The 20,238-nt window shown below is 37.3% G+C and overlaps 2 protein-coding genes across 2 annotated transcripts in view; both read right to left on the reverse strand.

Moving 5' to 3' along the window:
* Window positions 1-20,238, reverse strand: part of LOC103555297 (olfactory receptor 13A1) — a 56,070-nt gene that overhangs the window by 16,964 nt on the left and 18,868 nt on the right. The gene's annotated exons all lie outside the window — the stretch shown is intronic.
* On the reverse strand, window positions 15,219-16,160 carry LOC103555296 (olfactory receptor 6E1-like). Its single transcript, XM_008526746.2, has one exon. It carries the CDS (start codon window positions 16,158-16,160, stop codon window positions 15,219-15,221), a length of 942 nt encoding a protein of 313 aa, XP_008524968.2.

Below are 20,238 nucleotides of genomic sequence, written 5' to 3' on the forward strand. Positions count from 1 at the left end.
CAATTGTATGTGAATATACAAATAAAAATTTGAGCCCAAAATAAAATTTTAATTAAAAATTGCAGATAATGAATGTATTTGGAATATATTTTACTGTATATTCCTCCTGCGCTTTCTTTTAGATTGAAATAAAAATAAATTCATTCCCCTTAGCACATGTTCTTAAAAGTCCAAGAATCATTCTTCTGTAAAATATCACCTTGAATCTTTGGCTGCCAACAAACCAGCCCAAATTTTAGTGGTATCAAAACAAAAACAATTACTTATTACTTTTGTTTCTCATTGTCCTGGGAGTTGACAGGGCTCAGCTGGGTGGTTCCCACTCAGGTTCACCTGCAGTTCCATTCAGACTATTCAGGGCTAGCATCTTTCAAAGCTTTCCTGACTCACATGTCTGGTACTTGAGCTAAAAGATTCAAAGAGCTGGGAATCCTCCAGCATCTCTCTCTGTCTCTATGCAGTTCCTCTAGGTGATCTCTCACCATGGTGGCTTCAGAGTAGCCTCAGAGTGAATGTCCCAAGAGAGGGAACCAGGCAGAAGCTAGGTTGCCTTTTTTACATAGACTTGGATGTCACGCCGCATCACTTCCACCATATTCTTTCTCTTTCCCTGTCTTTGATTATCTTTCTTTTTCATATCCCTTTTCTCACCCCCCTCAAGATTCCCTCTTCCATCCACTAGAAAACTACCAAATTCCTCCCACTTTCTTAGATAAAGAATTCTCTTTTTTCACTTATTCTTTGTGGATTTCACTTGGGGCAAAAGCAGAGGCGACATAAGGCAGCTGTCACCTATCACATCCCAAAGAGGGTTGGCATGGCAGATTGGAATTTCTTTTACAGTTCTTTAGTCCTTCCCTGTAATAACTACATACCTGTGCCCTTTGCCATGTGACATTGCAGACATCAGTGCTCTAGTGAATGTCGCCATAATTAACCTGCATTTTACTTAATTCTTTGATTGACCAAAGCTATTATTTTCACTAGGCATGATCCACAACACAAGCTTAGACATAACCAGTCTCTGGTTTAAATATTTGCCTGGTTAATTACAAGTCATCCTCATGATCAAGTCCTCACCCAGAAGCAGCTCACAGGAAACAGCTTCTTTGATAATGTGCTTTGCTTTTCTTCCAACTAATCGGGATCCTTCTCCCAGGCTAAAGGAAAAGGAAACACTTTTAACTGAGATGTACCTTTCTTTCACCTATTAAAAAATCAATGGATGCCTATGTCTTGTTAATAGGAAATTATTAAAGTTATTTTTTTCAAGGAAGACAGAGATGTCCCAACTCTCTAGGATTAACACTCATAGTTTTCCCCCATGACAATCTGACTGGTAAATCCTAGACTTTTAAGAAAATACAAACTGTCCCAAATATGCACTACTGTTTCTGATGTTACTATTTAGAATTCCTGAACATGTTTATATCCATTCTGTGGGACACAATGACACCACCATTGTTCACAATGTCCATCGTGAACATCAAACTTGGTTGGTTGTGTATCTATCCCAGAAGAGTCAGAAAGAAGAGACAACAAAGCTCAATTTTTTTGCTCATGGACCTTATTGTTAGTCACTTTCCCATCAACCAGTTGTTCCCCACCTTTCAGAGTAGGTGAGGACCATCACAGTCACAAATGAGAATACATTCAAATGCCTTTATGATATATTTACCACAGGCGTATGTACCCTCACCAGTGAGGACACACAGGTCCAAAAGGACAAACCTCTGGAACATTCAGAATTCACTAGAGGACTATGAAAAAAAAGGAGCAGGAATTAAAATGACTACAGAGTCCCAGGGGACATTTAATTGTACATATTTGGAAAATAGGAAATTCCAGCAGAAATATATCGTAATTACCGTTTCACTGCATATAGTAACAAACTACTATCATTCTCAATAGTTTACACTGTCTTCTGTGAAAGTCTCCAAAGGTAGATTTGGCGTGACTGCCCTACAGTTGTAAAAGCCCGAATTATATATGCCGAGAAAGACAGCCTTAAGCAACAGAAAGACGTTTTACAATGAAATTCTTTGCTCTTATTTTTTGTTTTAACCTGGTATTTTCTTTACTGAGATATAATTTCCATACTGTAAAATGCACAAATTTTAATTGTACAGATCAATAATGTTTTACACATATAAATAGCCATGTAACCACTACACGAACTAAACTAAAACATTTTCATCTCATCATAAGTTTCCTTGTGCCCCTTACCAGTCAATAGCCCACACCAAGAGATAACAACTATTTTGAATTTGATCATCGAAACGTACTTTTGCCAGTTCTAGAAATTCTTTTTCTCTGGCTTCCTTTCCCTCAACATTTTTCACAGAGTTATCCATGCTGTTTCGTGTAGCAATGATTTATTCTTTTTTAAAATTTCTTTAATTGAGATTCATAATACTTTATATCATTGTGAAATTTCGGTTGTACATTATTTCTTGTCTGTCACCACATAGGTGCTCCCCTTCACCCTCTGTGCCAACCCTCCACCCCTCTTCCCCTACTAACCGTGGGACTATTTTCTTTGTCCATGTGTTTGTTTATATTCCACATATAAGTGAAATAATCTGGTGTTTGTCTTTCTCAGTGTGGCTTATTTCGCTTAGCTTAATACCCTCCATGTCCATCCACGTTGTTGCAAATGGGATGATTTTGTCTTTTTTTTATGGCTGAGTAGTATTCCATTGTATATATATACCACATCTTCTTTATCCCATAATCAGTTGATGGGCACTTGGATTGTTCCCATGTCTTGGCTATGGTGAATAGTGCTGCAATGAACATAGGGGTACATATGTAACTTTGGTTTGTTGATTTCAAGTTGTTTGGGTAGATACCCAGTAGTGGGATAGCTGGGTCATATGGTATTTCAATTTTTAATTTTTTGAAGAATATCCATACTGTTTTCTATAGTGGCTGCACAAGTTTGCATTCCCACCAGCAGTGTATGAGTGTTTCCTTTTCTCCACATCCTCTCCAACATTAGTTTTTGGTCTTGGTAATTACAGCCATCCTGACTGGTGTAAGGTGATATCTCATTGAAGTTTTGATTTGCATTTCCCTAGTGATTAGTGACGTTGAGCATCTTTTCATGTGCCTGTTGGCCATCTGTATATCTTCCTTTGAAAAAAGTCTGTTCATATTCTCTGCCCATTTTTTGATCGAGTTGTTTGCGGGTTTTTTTTTGTTGAGTTGTGAGAGTTCTTTATATACTTTGGAAATCAACCCCTTATCTGATAAATGATTTGCAAATATTTTCTCCCAGTTGGTGGGTTGTCTTTCCATTTTGTTGATGGTTTCCTTTGCTTTGTAGAAGCTTTTTAGTCCAATGTAGTCCCATTTGTTAACTTTTTCTTTTGTTTCCCTTACCCAAGTAGACATGGATTCAAAAAGATGTGGCTAAGACCAATATCAAAGAGTGTACTGCCTATATTTTCTTCTAGGATTTTTATGGTTTCAGTTCTTACATGCAAATCTCTAATCTATTCGGAGTAAATTTTTCCATATGGTTCAAGATAATGGTCTACTTTCACAGTTTTGCAGGTAGCTGTCCAGTTTTCCCAGCACCATTTATTGAAGGGACTTTCCTTTCTCCATTGTATGTTCTTGGTTCCTTTGTCAAAGCTTAACTGTCCATAGATGTGTAGTTTTATTTCTGGGCTTTCAATTCTAATCCATTGATCTGTTTGTCTTTTTTTGTACCAGTACCATGCTGTTTTGATAACTATAGCTTTGTAGCATGTTTTGAAGTCAGGAATTGTGATGCCTCCAGCTTTATTCTTTTTTCTCAGGACTTCCTTGGCTATTCGGAGTCTTTTGTTGTTCAATATAAATATTTGGATTCTTTGTTCTATTTCTGTGAAGAATGTCATTGGAATACTGATTGGGATGGCATTTTATCTGTAGATTGCTTTATGTAGTATGGACATTTTTATTACGTTTATTCTTCTGGCCCGTGAACACGGAATATCTTTCCATTTCTTTATGTCTTCTTCAATTTCTTTCAGTAATGACTTATAGTTTTCAGTGTACAGGTCTTTCACCTCTTTGGTTACATTTATTCCTAGGTATTTTATTCTTCTTGTTGTAATTGTAACTGGGATTGTATTCTTGATTTCTTTTTCTGCTAGTTCATTGTTAGTGTATAGGAATGCAATTGATTTTGTACCCTGCAACTTTGCTGTAGTTGTTGATTATTTCTAGCAGTTTTCTGGTGGATTCTTTAGGGTTTTCTATATATAGAATCATATCATCTGCAAATAGAAAAAGTTTCACTTCTTCCTTTCCAATTTGGATTCCTTTTATTTCTTTTTCTAGCCTAATTTCTCTGGTCAATACCTCCAGGACTATGTTGAATACGAGTGGTGAGAGTGGGCACCCTTGCCTTGTTCCTGTTCTCAGAGGGATGGCTTTCAGTTTTTCACCATTAAGTATGATGCAGTGGGTTTGTCATATATGGCCTTTATTATGTTGAAGTACTTTCCTTCGATACCCATTTTATTGAGAGTTTTTATCATAAATAGATGTTGGATCTTGTCAAATGCTTTGTCTGCATCTATTGAGATGATCATGTGATTTTTATTTCTCATTTTGTTAATGTGGTGTATCACATTGATTTGCAGATGTTGAACCATCCCTGCATCCTGGAATTAATCCCACTTGACCGTGGTGTATGATTCTTTTAATGTATTGCTGTATTTGGTTTTCCAATATTTTGCTAGGATTTTTACAGCTAAGTCCATCAGTGGCATTGGCCTGTAGTTTTCCTTCTTTGTGTTGTCCTTGTCTGGTTTTGGTACAGGGTAATGTGGCCTCATAGAATGTGTTAGGAAGTGTTCCATTTTCTTCAGTTTTTCAGAATAGTTTGAGAAGAATAGGTACTAAATCTTCTTTGAATGTTTAGTAGAATTCTCCAGAGAAGCCATCTGGTTCTGGACTTTTGTTTTTTGGCATGTTTTTGATTGCTGTTTCAATCTCTGTACTTGTGATTGCTCTGTTTAGATTCTCTGTTTCTTCTTGATTCAGTTTTGGGAGGTTGTATCAGTCTAGGAATTCATCATTTCTTCTAGGTTATCAAATTTTCAGGCATATAGTTTTTCATAGTATTCCCTTATAATCCTTTGTATTTTGGCAGTAATTTCTCCTCTTTCATTTCTAATTTTATTTATTTGAGCCTTCTCTCTTTTTTCTTGGTTAGTCTGGCTAAGGGTTTGTCAATTTTATCTATCTTCTCAAAGAAACAGCTCTTAGTTTCCTTGATCCTTTTTACTGGTTTTTGGTCTCTATATCATTTATTTCTGCTCTGATTTTTATTATTGCCCTCCTGCTGACTTTGGGCTTTGTCTGTTCTTTTTCTAGCTCTGTTAGGTGCACTTTAAGATTACTTATTTGAGATTTTTCTTGCTTGTTGAAGTGGGCCTGTATTGCTATGAATTTTCCTCTTTTGACTGCTTTTGCTGCATCCCATAAGAGTTGGTATGTTGTATTTTCATTTTTGTTTGTCTCCAGGTATTTTTTAATTTCCTCTTTGATTTCTTCAATGATCCAATGGTTGTTCAATAGCATGTTGTTTAGTCTCCACATATTTCTGACTTTCCCAGTTTTGTTCTTGTAGTTGATTTCTAGCTTCATAGCATTGTGGTCAGAAAAGATGGTTGGGATGATTTCAATCTTCTTGAATTTATTGAGGCTTGCCTTGTTACCCAACATATGGTCTATCTTTGAGAATGTTCCACGGACACTTGAGAAGAATGTATATTGTGCTGGTTTTGGATGGAAGGCTCTATATATGGCTATTAAGTCTATCTGGTCAAGTGTTTCATTTAAATTTACTATTTCTTTGTTGACTAGGTGTCTGGATGATCTGTCCATTGAAGTAAGTGAGGTCTTGAGGTCCCCTACTATTATTTTGTTGCTGTTAACTTCTCCCTGTAGATCTGTTAATAATTGCTCTATGTATTTTGGTGCACTTGTGTTAGGTGAATATATATTAATAAGTGTTATGTCCTCTTGATGGAATGTCACTTTTATCATTAAATACGGCCCCACTTTATCACTCACTGTGTTTTTCAGCTTGAAGTCTGCTTTGTCTGATAAAAGTATGGCAACACCTGCTTTCTTTTCTTGGCTATTAGCTTGGAGTATTGTCTTCCATCCCTTCATTCTAAGCCTATGTTTGTCTTTGTAGCTGAGGTCCATTTCCTGGAGGCCGTATATTGTTGGGTCTTGTTTTTTAATCCCTCCAGCTACTCTGTGTCTTTTGATTGGAGAGTTCAGTCCATTTACATTTAGAGAGATTATCATTATATGAGGGTTTAATGCTGCCATTTTATCTCTTGTTTTCTGGTTGTTCTGTTTCCACTGTTTCTCTTCCTTTGTATTTTTGACTGCCATTTCATTTTGGTGGTTTTCTGAGGAGATTTTCTCAGTTCTCTCTCATTTTGTGAATTGTGGTTCTGCTCTGATTCTTTGTTTAGTGGATTGTATGAGGATTGTATGAAAGATATTGGGGATGTGATAGTCTATTTTCTTATAGCCTCTTATCTCTGTTAACCTAAGCAGGTTCCTTCCCTTTCTTCTCCCCTTCTGAGTAACTCCTGTTACATATTGTTCTGTTTTTAATTTTGTGAGTTTGTGGCTAGATTGAAGTGTCTAACATTACTTTTGATGCTTTCTTTCCCTTTCTCTTTTAAGTTGTATTTGAGCCTTTGCCTCCCTGTTCTAGTAGAGAACTACAGGTTTCTGATCATGTCTGTCTATTTATCTCCTTGCTCAGAGCTTTGTAGACCTTTGCCTTTTTGTTGCCAGTATGAGGGCATCTTTAATTATTTCTTGCAGGGGAGGTCTAGTGGCGATGAATTCCCTTAGCTTTTGTTTATCTGGGAAAGCTTTTATTTCTCCATTGTATCTAAAGGAAAGTTTTGCTGCATAGAGTATTCTTGGCTGAAACTTTCTGTCTTTCAGTATTTTGAATATGTCATTCCGTTCTCTCCTAGCTTGTAGGGTTTCTGCTGAGAAATCTGCTGAAAGCCTGATAGGGTTTCCTTCATAGGTTAGTTTCTTCTGCCTTGCTGCTCCTAATATTCTTTCTTTATCCCAAACTTATGGCCATTTTTACTATTATATGCCTTGGAGAGGGTCTTTTTACTTTGATAAAGTTGGGCATTCAATTAATTCATTTATCTGTAAATCTGAAACCATAGCCATGTTTGGGAAGTTCTCAGCAAGTATTTCTTTGAACAAGCTCTCTGCTCCTTTCTCCCTCGCTTCTCCCTTTGGGATACCTATAATCCTTATGTTGCTTTTCCTAATTGAGTTGGATATTTCTCAATGAATTCCTTCATTTTTTTAAAATCTTAGTTCTGTCTCCTCCTCCACCTGTAAAATTGTTACATTTTTATCCTCAGGAAGACTAATTCTTTCCTCTATAAGATCAACTCTATTTATTAATGATTCTAGATTATTATTTAGTTCATTAATTGTGTTTTTCATAGCCAGAATTTCTGCTTGATTTTTTTTTATAGTTTCAAACTCTTTGGTGAAGAGATTCATTTTATTGCTGAGCTCCTTGAATTGTCTTTCCGTGTTTTCTGGTAAGTTGTTGAGTTTCCTTATGATGGCTATGTTGAATTCTCTGTCATTTAGGTTGTATGTTTCTGTGTCTTCAGTGTTGGTTTCTGGGGAATTGTCATTTTCCTTCTGGTCTGAATTGTTGCTGCAATTTCTCATGGTGTTTGATGAACTATTCTTTTGTTGGGGGGTATTTGTGGTATTCTTAGGATGCACATTCCCTCTGTTACTGCTAGGAGGGAGAAGGAGCAGTGTTTCTGGTCCCACTCCATCTGCTGGAAGCTGTGGGGGTATTATGGTGCTTGCCTCAGCCTGGGATGTGTTCAGGCACTGTGTGGACTGTCCTTGTTGGGTGGATCTTCCTTGCTAGGCTAGGGCCACATTTTGGTGCCTCAGGGGTGCTCTGGGCTACCCCTCCCAGCCATAAAGTGATTACCAGTGGGCTCAAACCCACCGTGCCTATTCCTGAAGCCACCTGGGACACGTTCCCTCTTTGGAAGTGCCACTGTGAACATTCACAGGGGCCTGGGAAGTGTTTGCCCCAGTGCAGAAATCTGCTGAGGTCCCTGTTAATGATCCTCAGTCAACAGGCCACTGAGCTGGCAGGCGGGTCTTCCCTGTTGGGACCTTGGCTTTGACTGCTCCTTTATGGCACAGGGGCACAGTTGGCTCCCTCTCTAAGCAGGAGAGTGACCATGAATGCGGGCTAAGTGTTACCCCATCCTCCTCTTATGGTCACCCCACTGTGTGTTCCCTCTTTCCAGGTGCTTGCACCAGGTTGGAAAGCATTTGTGTGCATGCATGGGGCTACTGGGGGAGTTCAGTGTGTGCTCATCTATCTCCACCACTTCCTAGGGGGCCAGACCATCCACCCTCAGATGTATAGCTTCACGTGTCCCTCAGACATCCTGTTGTGCTGTGTGGGCTTCCTCCGTTGGTCAGCGAGTGTCCATTTAGTTGTAGTTCAAAAGGGGGAGAGACAAAGGGAACAGCTCACTCAGCCATGTTGCTGACATCCTGATGTCAATGATTTATTCTTTTACATTGCACAGTATTAGTTCATTATACATGTACACCACAGTCTTCCATTGTTACATTGAAGGACATTTGTGTCCTTTCCAGTTTAGGGCTACTATGAATAAAGCTACTGTAAATATTCTTGTATAAGTGTTTTTGAAGACATAGCATTCACTTCTCCTGAGTATATAACTTGGAGTGAAAGTACTGAATTAATTATAGGATAGGTCATAACACTATAAGAAATTGCAAAACGGCTTCCAAAATTAGATTTAGGCTCTCAGCAGCAATGCATGAGAATTCAAAGTGCTCCACCTTCTCACCAACACTTGGTCTTGTAAGTCATATTTAATTGGAGGCATTCTCTGTAAATTGGTTCAGCCACTGTGGAAAATAATATGAAGCCTCCTCCGACAGTTAAAAATAGAACTACCATGTGATCCAGGAATTTCACTTCTGGGTATATACTCAAAGGAAATGAAAACAAGATATGGAAGATGTACCCGCACTTTCATGTTTATCACTCACAATGGTCAAGCTAGAGAAGCAACCTAAGTGTCCATCAACTGATGAATTGATAAAGAAGATGTTCTCTGTCTATGTATATTACAATGGAATACTACTCAGCCATGAGAAAGAAGGAAATCTTGCTATTCACATCAACATCCATGGTTCTAAGGAAAAGTGTGCGAAGTGAAAAAGTCAGAAAAAGACAAATATTGCATGATATCTTTTTTCTTGATCAGTCTTGCTGAGTGTAACAATGCTATGAGTCATTTCAAAGAATAAACTTTTGCTTTGTTAACATTTTTTACTTGCTTTTGATTTCATTGATTCATATTTGTGTGCTTTCATTTTTACATGAATTCACATTTTTATGCATACTTTGGGTATAATTTCCTTTTCTTTTCCTACATTTTAAAGTTGTAAACTTAAATGATTCATTTTATAACTTTTTTTCTAATATGAGCATTAATGCTATAAATTTCCCTCTAAGCATGGCTTTAGCCTGCATTCCGCAAATTTTAATACATTGTGTTTTCATTTTTTTGTATCCAAAATATTTTCCAATCTCCTTAGTAGTATTTTCTATAGTCCAAGGGTTATTTAGAAATGTGTTGCTTATATCCAAGTATTGAGAAATTTTCTGGATAAATTATTGTTATTGCTTTCTTATTTAATTCAATTGTGGTTGCAGAATATATTCTGTATATTTTCAGTCTTTTGAAATGTTTTGAGATTTGTTTTACAAGTCAGCATAAAATCAATCTTGGTGAAATTTCCATGAGCACATGACAAGAATGTGCACTCTGTAGATGCTGAATGTAATAATCTAAAATTATCAGTTAAGTCCACTTAGTTGATAGAATCATACAAATCTTCTATATAATTACTGATTTTTTTGGCCTTTTTCTTCTATTATTTACTGAAATTATGGTGTTAAAACCTCCAACTACAAAAAAAAAAAATCAAACAACCTGATCAAAAATGGGCAGGGCATATGAACAGACATTTCTTCAAAGAAGATATACAGATGGCAAATTGGCACATGAAAAGATGCTCATCATCAATGATCATCAGGGAAATACAAATCAAAACTATACTAAGATATCATCTTACACAAGTTAGAATGGTTATAATCACCAAGACAAATAATAACAAATGTTGGAGAGGGTGTGGAGTAAAAGGAACCCTCATACACTGCTTGTGGGAATGCAAACTGGTGCAGCCACTATGGAAAACAGTATGGAGATTTCTCAAAAAATTAATAATGGAACTGCCATACCACCCAGCTATCCCACTACTGAGTATCTATCCAAAGAACTTGAAATCAGCAATTCAAAGAGACTCACACACCCCTATGTTCACTGCAGCATTATTCACAATAGCCAAGACATGGAAGCAACCTAAGTGCCCATCAACTGATGACTGGATAAAGAAGATGTGGTGTATATATATACAATGGAATACTACTCAGCCACAAAAACTGATAAAATCGTCCCATTCACAACAACATGGATGGATATTTAGGCGATTATGTTAAGCAAAATAAGCCATATCGAGAAAGACAAACTCTGTATGATTCCACAAATATGTGGAAGATAATCAAACACATGGACAAAGAGAACAGATTAGTAGTTACCAGGGCTAAGGGGATAGGAAGTGGGCACAAAAGGTGAATGGGTGCACTTACAAGATGACTGACAAATGATGTACAACGGAAATTTCAGTGTTGTAAACTATTGTAACCTCATTAAAAAATAAATAAAATAAAATTTTAAAAAACCTCCAACTATCATTGTGGATTTTGTTTCTTATTTTTCCTTTTAGTTCTTTCTTGTATTTTTAAGCTCTATCATTGTGTGCATGTATATGTACATTATGTCTTCTTGATGGTTTCATCTCTTTATCACTATAGATTTACCTATCTCTGAAAATACACTTGTCTGTGAAGTCTATTTTTGTGCATATTACTATAGTTACACAAGTTGATGTTTGTTTGAAATTTCTACTTGGTCTGTGTATTTAAACGTTATTCTTATAACCAGTTCATAGCAATTTCTTCCTTTTTACCTAATATTGTAATCTCTCTCTCTATTGTAATTTGAGTGCTTAGTCCATTTACATTTAATCTCATTATTGTAAAGTTAGGTTTAACTCTGCAGTCTTGACGTTTCCTTCTATTTGTCCCCAGCATTATATATTCCTTATTTTCTCCTTTCTTCCTTTGAATTAATCAAGCATTTTAAATATTCCATTGTAATTAGCTTTATTGTCTTTTAAACAGCTTTACTGAAGGATCTTTGACATACAATAAAATGGACATATTTCAAGTGTACACTTTGATAAGTTTTGACATATTTAAACAGTTGTAAAATCACCACCACAATGATTATAATGAAAATATTCATCAGCCCAGAAGTTTCCTACTGCTGCATTGCGATGATTCCATTTGATCACCTTCGTGGGCTTCTTAGCTATAACCCTGATTTTTATTTCAGTGATTGCCTTAGGGCTTATAGTCTAACTATTTTACTTGTCACCGCCTATCTTCAGTGAGATTTTACCACTTCACATATAATATAAGAAAATTATAATAAAATACTTCCATTTCCGCCTTGTCAGCCTTTATGCTATTCTTGTCGTAGATTTTCCTTATACATATGTTATAAACCCCACAATGCCTTGTTACTATTTTTTTTGACAGAGTCAATTGTCTTTCAAAGAAACTTAAATAATTTAAAAAAATCTTATACACCGACCCAGCTACTTACTGTGTCTCCTGCTCTTCATTCCTTTGCATAGCTCCGTATTTCCATCTGGTCTAATTTTCTTTCTCTTAGGAGGACTGACTTTACCAATTATTATTCTGTAGACTTGCTGGTGATTAATTCTTTTAACTGTGGTATGCCTTCATTTTTTAAAGATATTTTCATGAGTATAGAATTCTAGATTGGCAGATCTTTATTCAGAGTCCTTTAGAAATTGTGCCATTGTAGTCTCACTGCCTTATTTTCAAAGAGAAATCTTTATTATCTTTATCTTTCTTCCTCTGTATGAAACGTGTCTTTGTTTCTTCTGGCTGCTTTGAAGATTTTCTCTTTATCACTGGCTTTAAGCAAGTTGATTGTTATTTGCTTTGCTATCAGTCTTTTCATGTTTCTAGTGTTTGCGTTATGCTGAGGCTATTGATGCTGTTTTCATGAAACCTAGAAAAATTTTGGCCACTATTTCCTTAAGTAGTTTTTGTCGTCGTCCCTACACACATACACTTTTCCATCCAAAATCTAACTCTATGCACGTTTGGTTGCTTGATTTCTCCCATACTACACTGACACTCCTTTCAGTTTTAAGTGGATTATTTTTGTCTTTGTGTCTTTTATTTTTAAAGGTTTCTATAACTATATCTCCAAATTTACTCATCTTTCATCTGCAATGTCTAACATTCTATTCACCCCATCCAATAAAATTTTCATCTGAGACATGTAGTTTTTGACTCAGAGAAGTGAAATTTGCTTTTTTAAAGCCACTTGATTGAGGTATGACTGACATACAAAAAGCTGTACTGATTTAATGCATACAACTTGTTGAGATTGGAGATGAGTACACACTCACAAAACCATCGTCACAATCAAGTTTTGTGGTAAGAGCATATAATGTAAGATCTATCTTTTAGAAAATCTTAACTATACAATACAGTAGTATAGCAATAGGGTGAATGTTGTACAGCAGACCTGCAGAACTTATGCATCTGGCAGTACTGAAACTTCGCATACTTTGATTGACACCTCCCCGTTTACACATCTCCCAACCCCCAGTAACCACTATTCTAACTCTGGTCCTATGTGTTTGAATATTTTAGATTCCTCATTAAAGTGAGATCATTTAGTACTTGTCTTTCTGTGTCTGGCTTATTTTACTAGGTACAACATCCTCCACATCCATCCATGTTGTCATATATTTCAGAATTTCCTTGTGTTTTAATGCTCAATAATATTCCATGGATGTATATACTACATTTCCTTTATCCATTCATTCATTGATAGACACAAAGATTGTTCCTATATCTTGCCTATGATGAACAATGTTGCAGTGAACAAGAGAGTGCAGATGTCTCTTTAATATCTGGACTTCAATTCCTTTGGATATACACCCAGAAGTTGGATTGTTGGATCATATGGTAGTTCTATTTTTTATTTTTTGAGGACCCTCCATGCTATTTTCCATAGCAGCTGCTCCAATTTTACATTCACATCAACAGGATACAAAGGTTCCCTTTTCTCCACATCCTCACCAATACTTCTTGTCTCTTGATTTTTTCATAAGAGCCATTCTAACAGGTGTGAACTCATATCTCATTGTGGTTTTGATTTGCATTTCCCTGATGATTAATGACGTTGAACATTTTGTATTCACTACTTTCTTAAAACAGTCATTTGAATGTTTTCTTTGGAAAAATGTCCATTCAGGTTCTTTGCCCATTATTATATTTGGATTATTTGGGGTTTTGTTGTAATTGATTTGCATTAGTTTCTTATATATTTTGAATATTAACAGGTGTGTATGGGCCCAGATTCAGACCTGGCTCCTGTCACTAGCCTGCACAAGTGGGCTCACCTTCTCCCAAACCCCCTAGGTGTGCGCCTGCACGCCCTGAGCCCAGCTGCTCTCACCAACCTCCACTGCCCTGTGTACTCCTATGGGGAGACCCTGTTGCCAATAACCACACAGTTCACAGGGCATTCTGGGGAAAAAATCATTGACAATGTGATACCTTAAGCAAAGAATGTATCCCAAACGTCAGAAAAAGAGACAAGCCTACACAAAAAATACATGGAAATTGTTATATATACATAGGGTGGACAAAATGTGTTCTGTCAGTTGAGTAAAATCGAGTCTAATTCTTACATAACTATGTGCCCAAATCTTCACAACACAGCCATTTACCATTCCTGCAATCACAGAATAACGTGGTCAGAGCAAAGCATGATAATAGCCATTAACCGACCATGCCAAGCAACCTCCCGCTCCAGGGATTTTCTCACAGCACTTTGTCTCCAAATCTATCATTTCCTATGAAAATCTTGGAAAACTAGGTTACAGTTGTAATTTTTCCATTAAAACATCCCGTTGTCTTCTCTCTGTCAGGCTTAAATTTAGTTCCATTATAGTGTACCTCATGTGTCACATGAGGTAGCAATAGTGTCATTAGTACTAACAAAGGACATCCAGCGGTTAGCACATCAAACCTCTCATTCCACAAATGAAGACACTTGTTTGTAGCTTCATTTGAAGAGACTTTACATTCACAATAAGACTTCTTTCCAACTCTGATTAAATTTCCCTCCCCCAATTCCTTTACATTTTTCTTGTAGTAGGGAAACAATCTTAACTATTTAATTCATTTTTCCACAACTTATAATGCTTCTTTCTTGTGGTGCTTCATCTTCGGGTCTTCGGTACTAAAATCAACCTGGAAAACCAGGAAAACCAATGGGAAATTTCAGATTGAACCTGAGGCATTTATATGTTTTCATCATAGTGGGAACTAAATTTAAACATTCCTATTCTATTTATATACAGAATAGTCATATTGAAAACAATTATATTGAGTCGCTACAAGTAATTTTACTAATTATTAATACCATGACAGTTATGTATTGGTGTGTCCTTCAAAACTCAATATAAGGACCATGTCATATCTATCCATGAACCAATTTGATATTCCTAATACTTGTGAATTCCATTCTCCATCCTCTTGCACTTCCCACAAGTAGATACTTGAAACCACATCTTCCCAAATTTGAGATTCCACATGCGTCAAACAAAGTCATTTATATGAGGCTCTTCATTAAAATGTGTTGAATGCTTTTGATCTAAAGGTAGTGAAAAGAAGATCAAGGCAGAAAAATTCATCCCAATATAAGAAAGAACATTAGAGCTTTCAAATAGTGGACTATATTGGATTGAAAGATAAATTAGGCCCTATTCTAAGAATGAACAAACAGAACCTTTAAAAACACATTTGTAAGTCCATATAGTAGATTTTGGAAATAGGAGGGAGATTGCTTACATGAAGACGGTGCATTCACCCTCTGAGAGTTTGTGTTCTATCTCTACAATCTAACCCTGGACAGAGCATCCCTGAGAGCCTGGTGAACCTGCTTGTTCTGCAGAGTGTAGACCACAGGGTTCAGCATCGGGGTCACCACTATGTCCACAAGTGCAGCCTCTCTGTTGGAGTCCAGCGAGGTTGTTTGCTTTGGTTTCATATATATCAGAACACAGCTGCTGTACATCAGAGAGAGGACAATGAGGTGAGATGAACAGGTGAAGAAAGCTTTCTGTCGCTCTTTGGCTGATGGAAGACGCGTGATTGTGACTGCTATGTTGCTGTATGCAATGATGGTTATTATAAGGGGTGTTAAAATGGTAAATGAAACAAAGACAAAGGCCAACATTTCAATAGCTCTGGTATCAGAACAGGAGAGCTTAGTTAAGGGCCCAAAATCACAGAAGAAGTGAGGGATGACATGGGGGCCACAGAAGGATGACTGGGAAAGCAAAATAACTGGAACCACCATGAGGAAGAATCCAAAGCAGGCAGTGACCAGGAGGAAACACATCCTTGGGTTCATGACAGTCGGGTAATACAGAGGTTTGCAAATGGCCAGGTACCGATCCAGGGATAATATAGCCATGAGGAAGAAAATGGTTGTCCCCACGAAAAGAAAGACAAAGGCTTGTGTGAAGCAGGCAGCAAAGGAAATTGATTTCCTCCCTGACAGATACATGGCCAGCAACTTAGGAATAACAGTGGTTATGAAACAGCATTCACAAAAGGAGAAACTGCTGAAGAAGTACATGGGTGTCTGGAGGCGATGGTCAGCCCAAGTGATGGTGATTATGAGTGTGTTTCCCATGATGGAGGCCAGGTACGCCAGCAGATGCACCAGGAAGAGAACCTTCCCAAGGGGTTGGACAGATGGAAAGCCCTCCAGGGTGAATTCTTGGACTGCTGTCCTGTTTCTTGCATCCCCTATCATTGACTTTTCCATTTTTCAATCAACTGTCTTTGTGCTATTTTGCAGGCTGTCATGACTAAAAAACGGAGAACTCTATTTTATTAAACTTATAAAATAGTATAGGCATGGTGACTGGACTTTATTATTTTAAACATTATATTTTATTGTAGTTTATGCCCATTATTAAATAAAAATAAGCGATATTTATCTTTGATTATGTTTATGTTAAATACGGCCTAAAATCCTGGATAAATAAGAACTGTGCTATGGCTCCAGGTTTTCATAAAGGATAATGTAATTTTCACAGTGTTAGTCATTTTCCTATGTAGTCTATTGCCAAGCAGGAAAAAATGTCCTTCTTTTAGTTATATATCTGATCATGCAACCCATTCCTGGTAAGATACCACTTCTATCATGCATCCACAAGGTGAATATTGCAAAGGGAAAACTGTAGCCTTAAAACCAAACTTATGATCATGGATTCTGTCATCTCACAAGAAAAATATTCCTCTGTGTTATCTTTAAGATTTGTCACCCATATTTGAGGACATAAAATCACTTGTGGCAGAACTTCCTGTGGCTCTAGTGACAGCCCTCTACAGTGAGTTAGGTTAGAAGAGTAGCAGATGGACTCTAATCAGATTGTGGGAGACCCAGTCCAGGCCATTTGCCACAGAGCTTGAGACCACTCAGTAGAAGAGAATCTTCCCTCCCCTGTGTGTCAAGTGGTCCGTCTAGGGGGGAATCTGTCTTTTGACCCTTTCAGTCCCTATATTTAAGGAACACCAGCCTGAGGATAGAAAGAGGGGTTGCATGCCTTAACCCCACAAATTATATTCTGATTCATTCTCTCCTCCCTTTGTCCACCTAAATAAAATATCCTCTTTCACTCTTTAAATCCACAAACTTCTCTTATGTGAGCCCTTGTCACTCTGGTCAACTAGAGTTCACCTCACATCTCTGAATTGGCTGTTGATTTAGCCAAACCCCCACTCTTTTAGTAAGCAAGATTAGCTTGAAGAGGAACAGACTCTGATTCAGTTTACAATAAAATGAACAGCAAAATTACCCAAAATTGCCATGTTCTCACCCAGATGCAGCTCCCAGTAACCAGAACACTGTCCTCTTCTTTTTCACTCTTCGAACAAACCAAAATGCTCATCTAGGCAATTAGAAATGTAAAAAAATAAAAGAAAGAAACAACGGCATTTGAGAGGACCCTGATTTGTCTCAGAGAAATTTCAACATATGCACCGTGGCTACTAAGCATCCTTCTTCATAAGAATGCAGAGCTTTCCAAAGTTGAGATAAATTGAAGTGATAGCGCCATGGCAATCTTGCCTGATGAAATCCTGGGAAAGAAAGAAGAGCACATACTGCCCACAAAGTTCTACTGGACTCTAGGAGTGATTTCTCTTGGAATCTCAAAATGCTTTCATACCCTGCTTGCAGGCCCCAGGGTCCCCAGACTCCCAGTCTACTCCTGCAGGAGCCACCACCAGCAGGAAACCCTTCTTGTTGGGTAAATGCTACAAGGAATGGTGGGAGACAATACCTTCCTCAATCACACTGGTCCCTTGTACACAGTATTTTTCTGACATGCATTGCAGGGCAGATAGAATGCATTACAACTCCCTCACCTCTCCAGATTGGGGAGAATGCACACGTCATTGGGAGCAGAGATGAAAGTGAAGTTAATTTTCCCCATCATATAGTTCATATTGGACTGTCTCTTAACACCAATCAGGATCCACTAGGACCAGTAAGCAGACCCCAAACACATCAGGCCTCATTAAAAGATATAATAAGGCCATCTAGAGATCAATGTCCCTCTCGGAGACTTGGTGGCTGCCAAGTGGGCATTGTTGGAAATGGAAAATTATAATACAAACACCATAGTTACTCTATCTTTATGTATGCAAATCTAATAATATGGAATCCTAAATGTCTGCATTGTCCTCCCTGAAAATCTTCAAAGTGGAGCACATATAATCCTACCAGAGTTTATGAAGTCTCTATTTGGATTAGATTACTAAAGTGAAGTTGACAAGTCAATTGGGGAATTTGGACCCCCACCTGGTGGTAATAAGGTGAAGTTCTCCCTTTTCTGCCAGAGCAGTGCCAAAGAACACCAGCATTATAGGTAAATCAAAATGGAATTCTAAAAAAGTTCAAGTAATCCACATGAATGCACGGGGAAAAAAAAAACCAGGGAAATGAAAAACAAACAGAAAGTAAAACATAAAATGGCCAGCTTAAGCCCTAAGACATCAAAAATTACGTTATTAGGTTAAATGCGAATGGTTTAGATACACCAATTAAAACATATATTGATAACGTAGATTAAAAATTATGATCCAACTATGCAATGTCTATGAACACTCACTTTCAATATGCCAATATAGGCAATTTGAAAGTAAAAGGATGGGAAAATATTTTTCATGCAAATATCTATCAGATGAGGGCAGGAGTGGTCATATCAGGCAAAGTAGACTACAGATGAAAGAAAATTGCCAAAGTCAGAGAGGAACATTATACAATGAGGAAAGGATCAATCCACCAGGAAGACAAAGCAATGCTAAATATGTGCACCAAATAACAGAGCTGCAAAATATGTAAAGCAAAAACTCATAGAACTGAAAGGAAAATAAAGGACAAATCAACAATTATATTTGGAGACTTCACCATCACTCTCTCAATAACTGATAGAACAAGCAGACAGAAAATCAATAAGGATATAGAAGAACTCAACACCACCATCAACCAACAGGCTCTAACCAACAGTTATAGAACATGCTACCCAAGGACAAAGAATTCACATTCTTTTCAAGTGCCTGTAGAATATATACTGATCACATCATCTATGCTCAGGTTCTGGTGAGAGCTCCCTTCCTAGCTGGTAAATGGCCATCTTCTTGCTATGTCCTCATGTGGTAGAGAGAGAGAACTCTGGTGTCTCTACCTTTTTTTTTTTTTTAATGCAAGGCAACGTTTGCTTTTAAGAGTTCAGAATAAAGGTACCTTACTTTTTGTGAGTAGGGGAAGATTTGCTCTAAGCTAACATCTGTTGCCAATCTTCCTCCTTTTTCTACCTTCCCCCCAACCAAAGCCCCACTACATAGTTGTGTGTGTAGTTGTAAATTCTTCCAGTTCTTCTATGTGAGCTGCCACCACAGCATGGCTCCTGACAGACAAATGGTGTGGTTCCACACCTGGGAAGTGAAGCAGGTCCCTGAAGTGGAGCACGCTGAACTTTAGCCGCTATGCCATCAGGGCTGGCTCTCTACCTCTTCCTATATGGTCACCAGTTCTATTTAATCAAAGCTCTACCATTGTGATCTCATTTAACCTTAATCACCTCCTTAGATGCCCTATATCCAATATATAGATATGTGTGAAGGGTTAGGGCTTCAGTATATGAATTTGGGGGGACATAACTTAGATCGTAGCCTGCCCTGATACAAAAACAAGACAAAGACAGCACATAAAGAAAATTAGAGGCAAATGTCCCTCATGAATACAGATGCAAAAATCCTTAGCACAAAATCACCAAAAAGAAAAGTGAGGCTTATTCCAGACATGCAAAACTGGTTCAATATTTGAAAATCAATCTATGCAATCCATCACATTAAGAGGCTAAAGAAGAAAATTCACATGATCATATCATTGTATGCAGAAAAGTATTTGTCAAAATTCAACACCTGTTAAAACTCTCAGAAAAATAAGAATACAAGGTAATTTACTCAACTTGCTAAGAAGCATCTATAAAAAAACCCACAGCTAACATTATACTTAATAGTAAAACATTGAATGCTTTTCCCTGAGACTAGGAACAAGGCAAAGATATACACTCACTACCCTTATTCAATAGAGTTCTGGAAGTCTAACCAGTGCAATAAGACAAGAAAAAAAAAGAAACCACATACAGACCAAAAGAAGAAATAAAACTGTCCCCATCTGCAGATGACATGACTATCTGGAAAATCGCAAGGAACTTACAAAAAAGTTTATAAGCTCCTGAGACAAATAAGTGAGTTTAGTGAGATTGCAGGATACAAAATCAATATACAAAAAATCAACTGCATTTCTATATACTAGCAACGAACATGTG

The sequence above is a fragment of the Equus przewalskii genome, chromosome 1, assembly GCF_037783145.1.
Source record: "Equus przewalskii isolate Varuska chromosome 1, EquPr2, whole genome shotgun sequence".
Taxonomy (NCBI): domain Eukaryota; kingdom Metazoa; phylum Chordata; class Mammalia; order Perissodactyla; family Equidae; genus Equus; species Equus przewalskii.

Coding starts and splice junctions, on each gene's coding strand:
- LOC103555296 (XM_008526746.2), bottom strand. CDS start 16,160: ATGGAAAAGTCAATGATAGGGGATGCAAGAAACAGGACAGCAGTCCAA.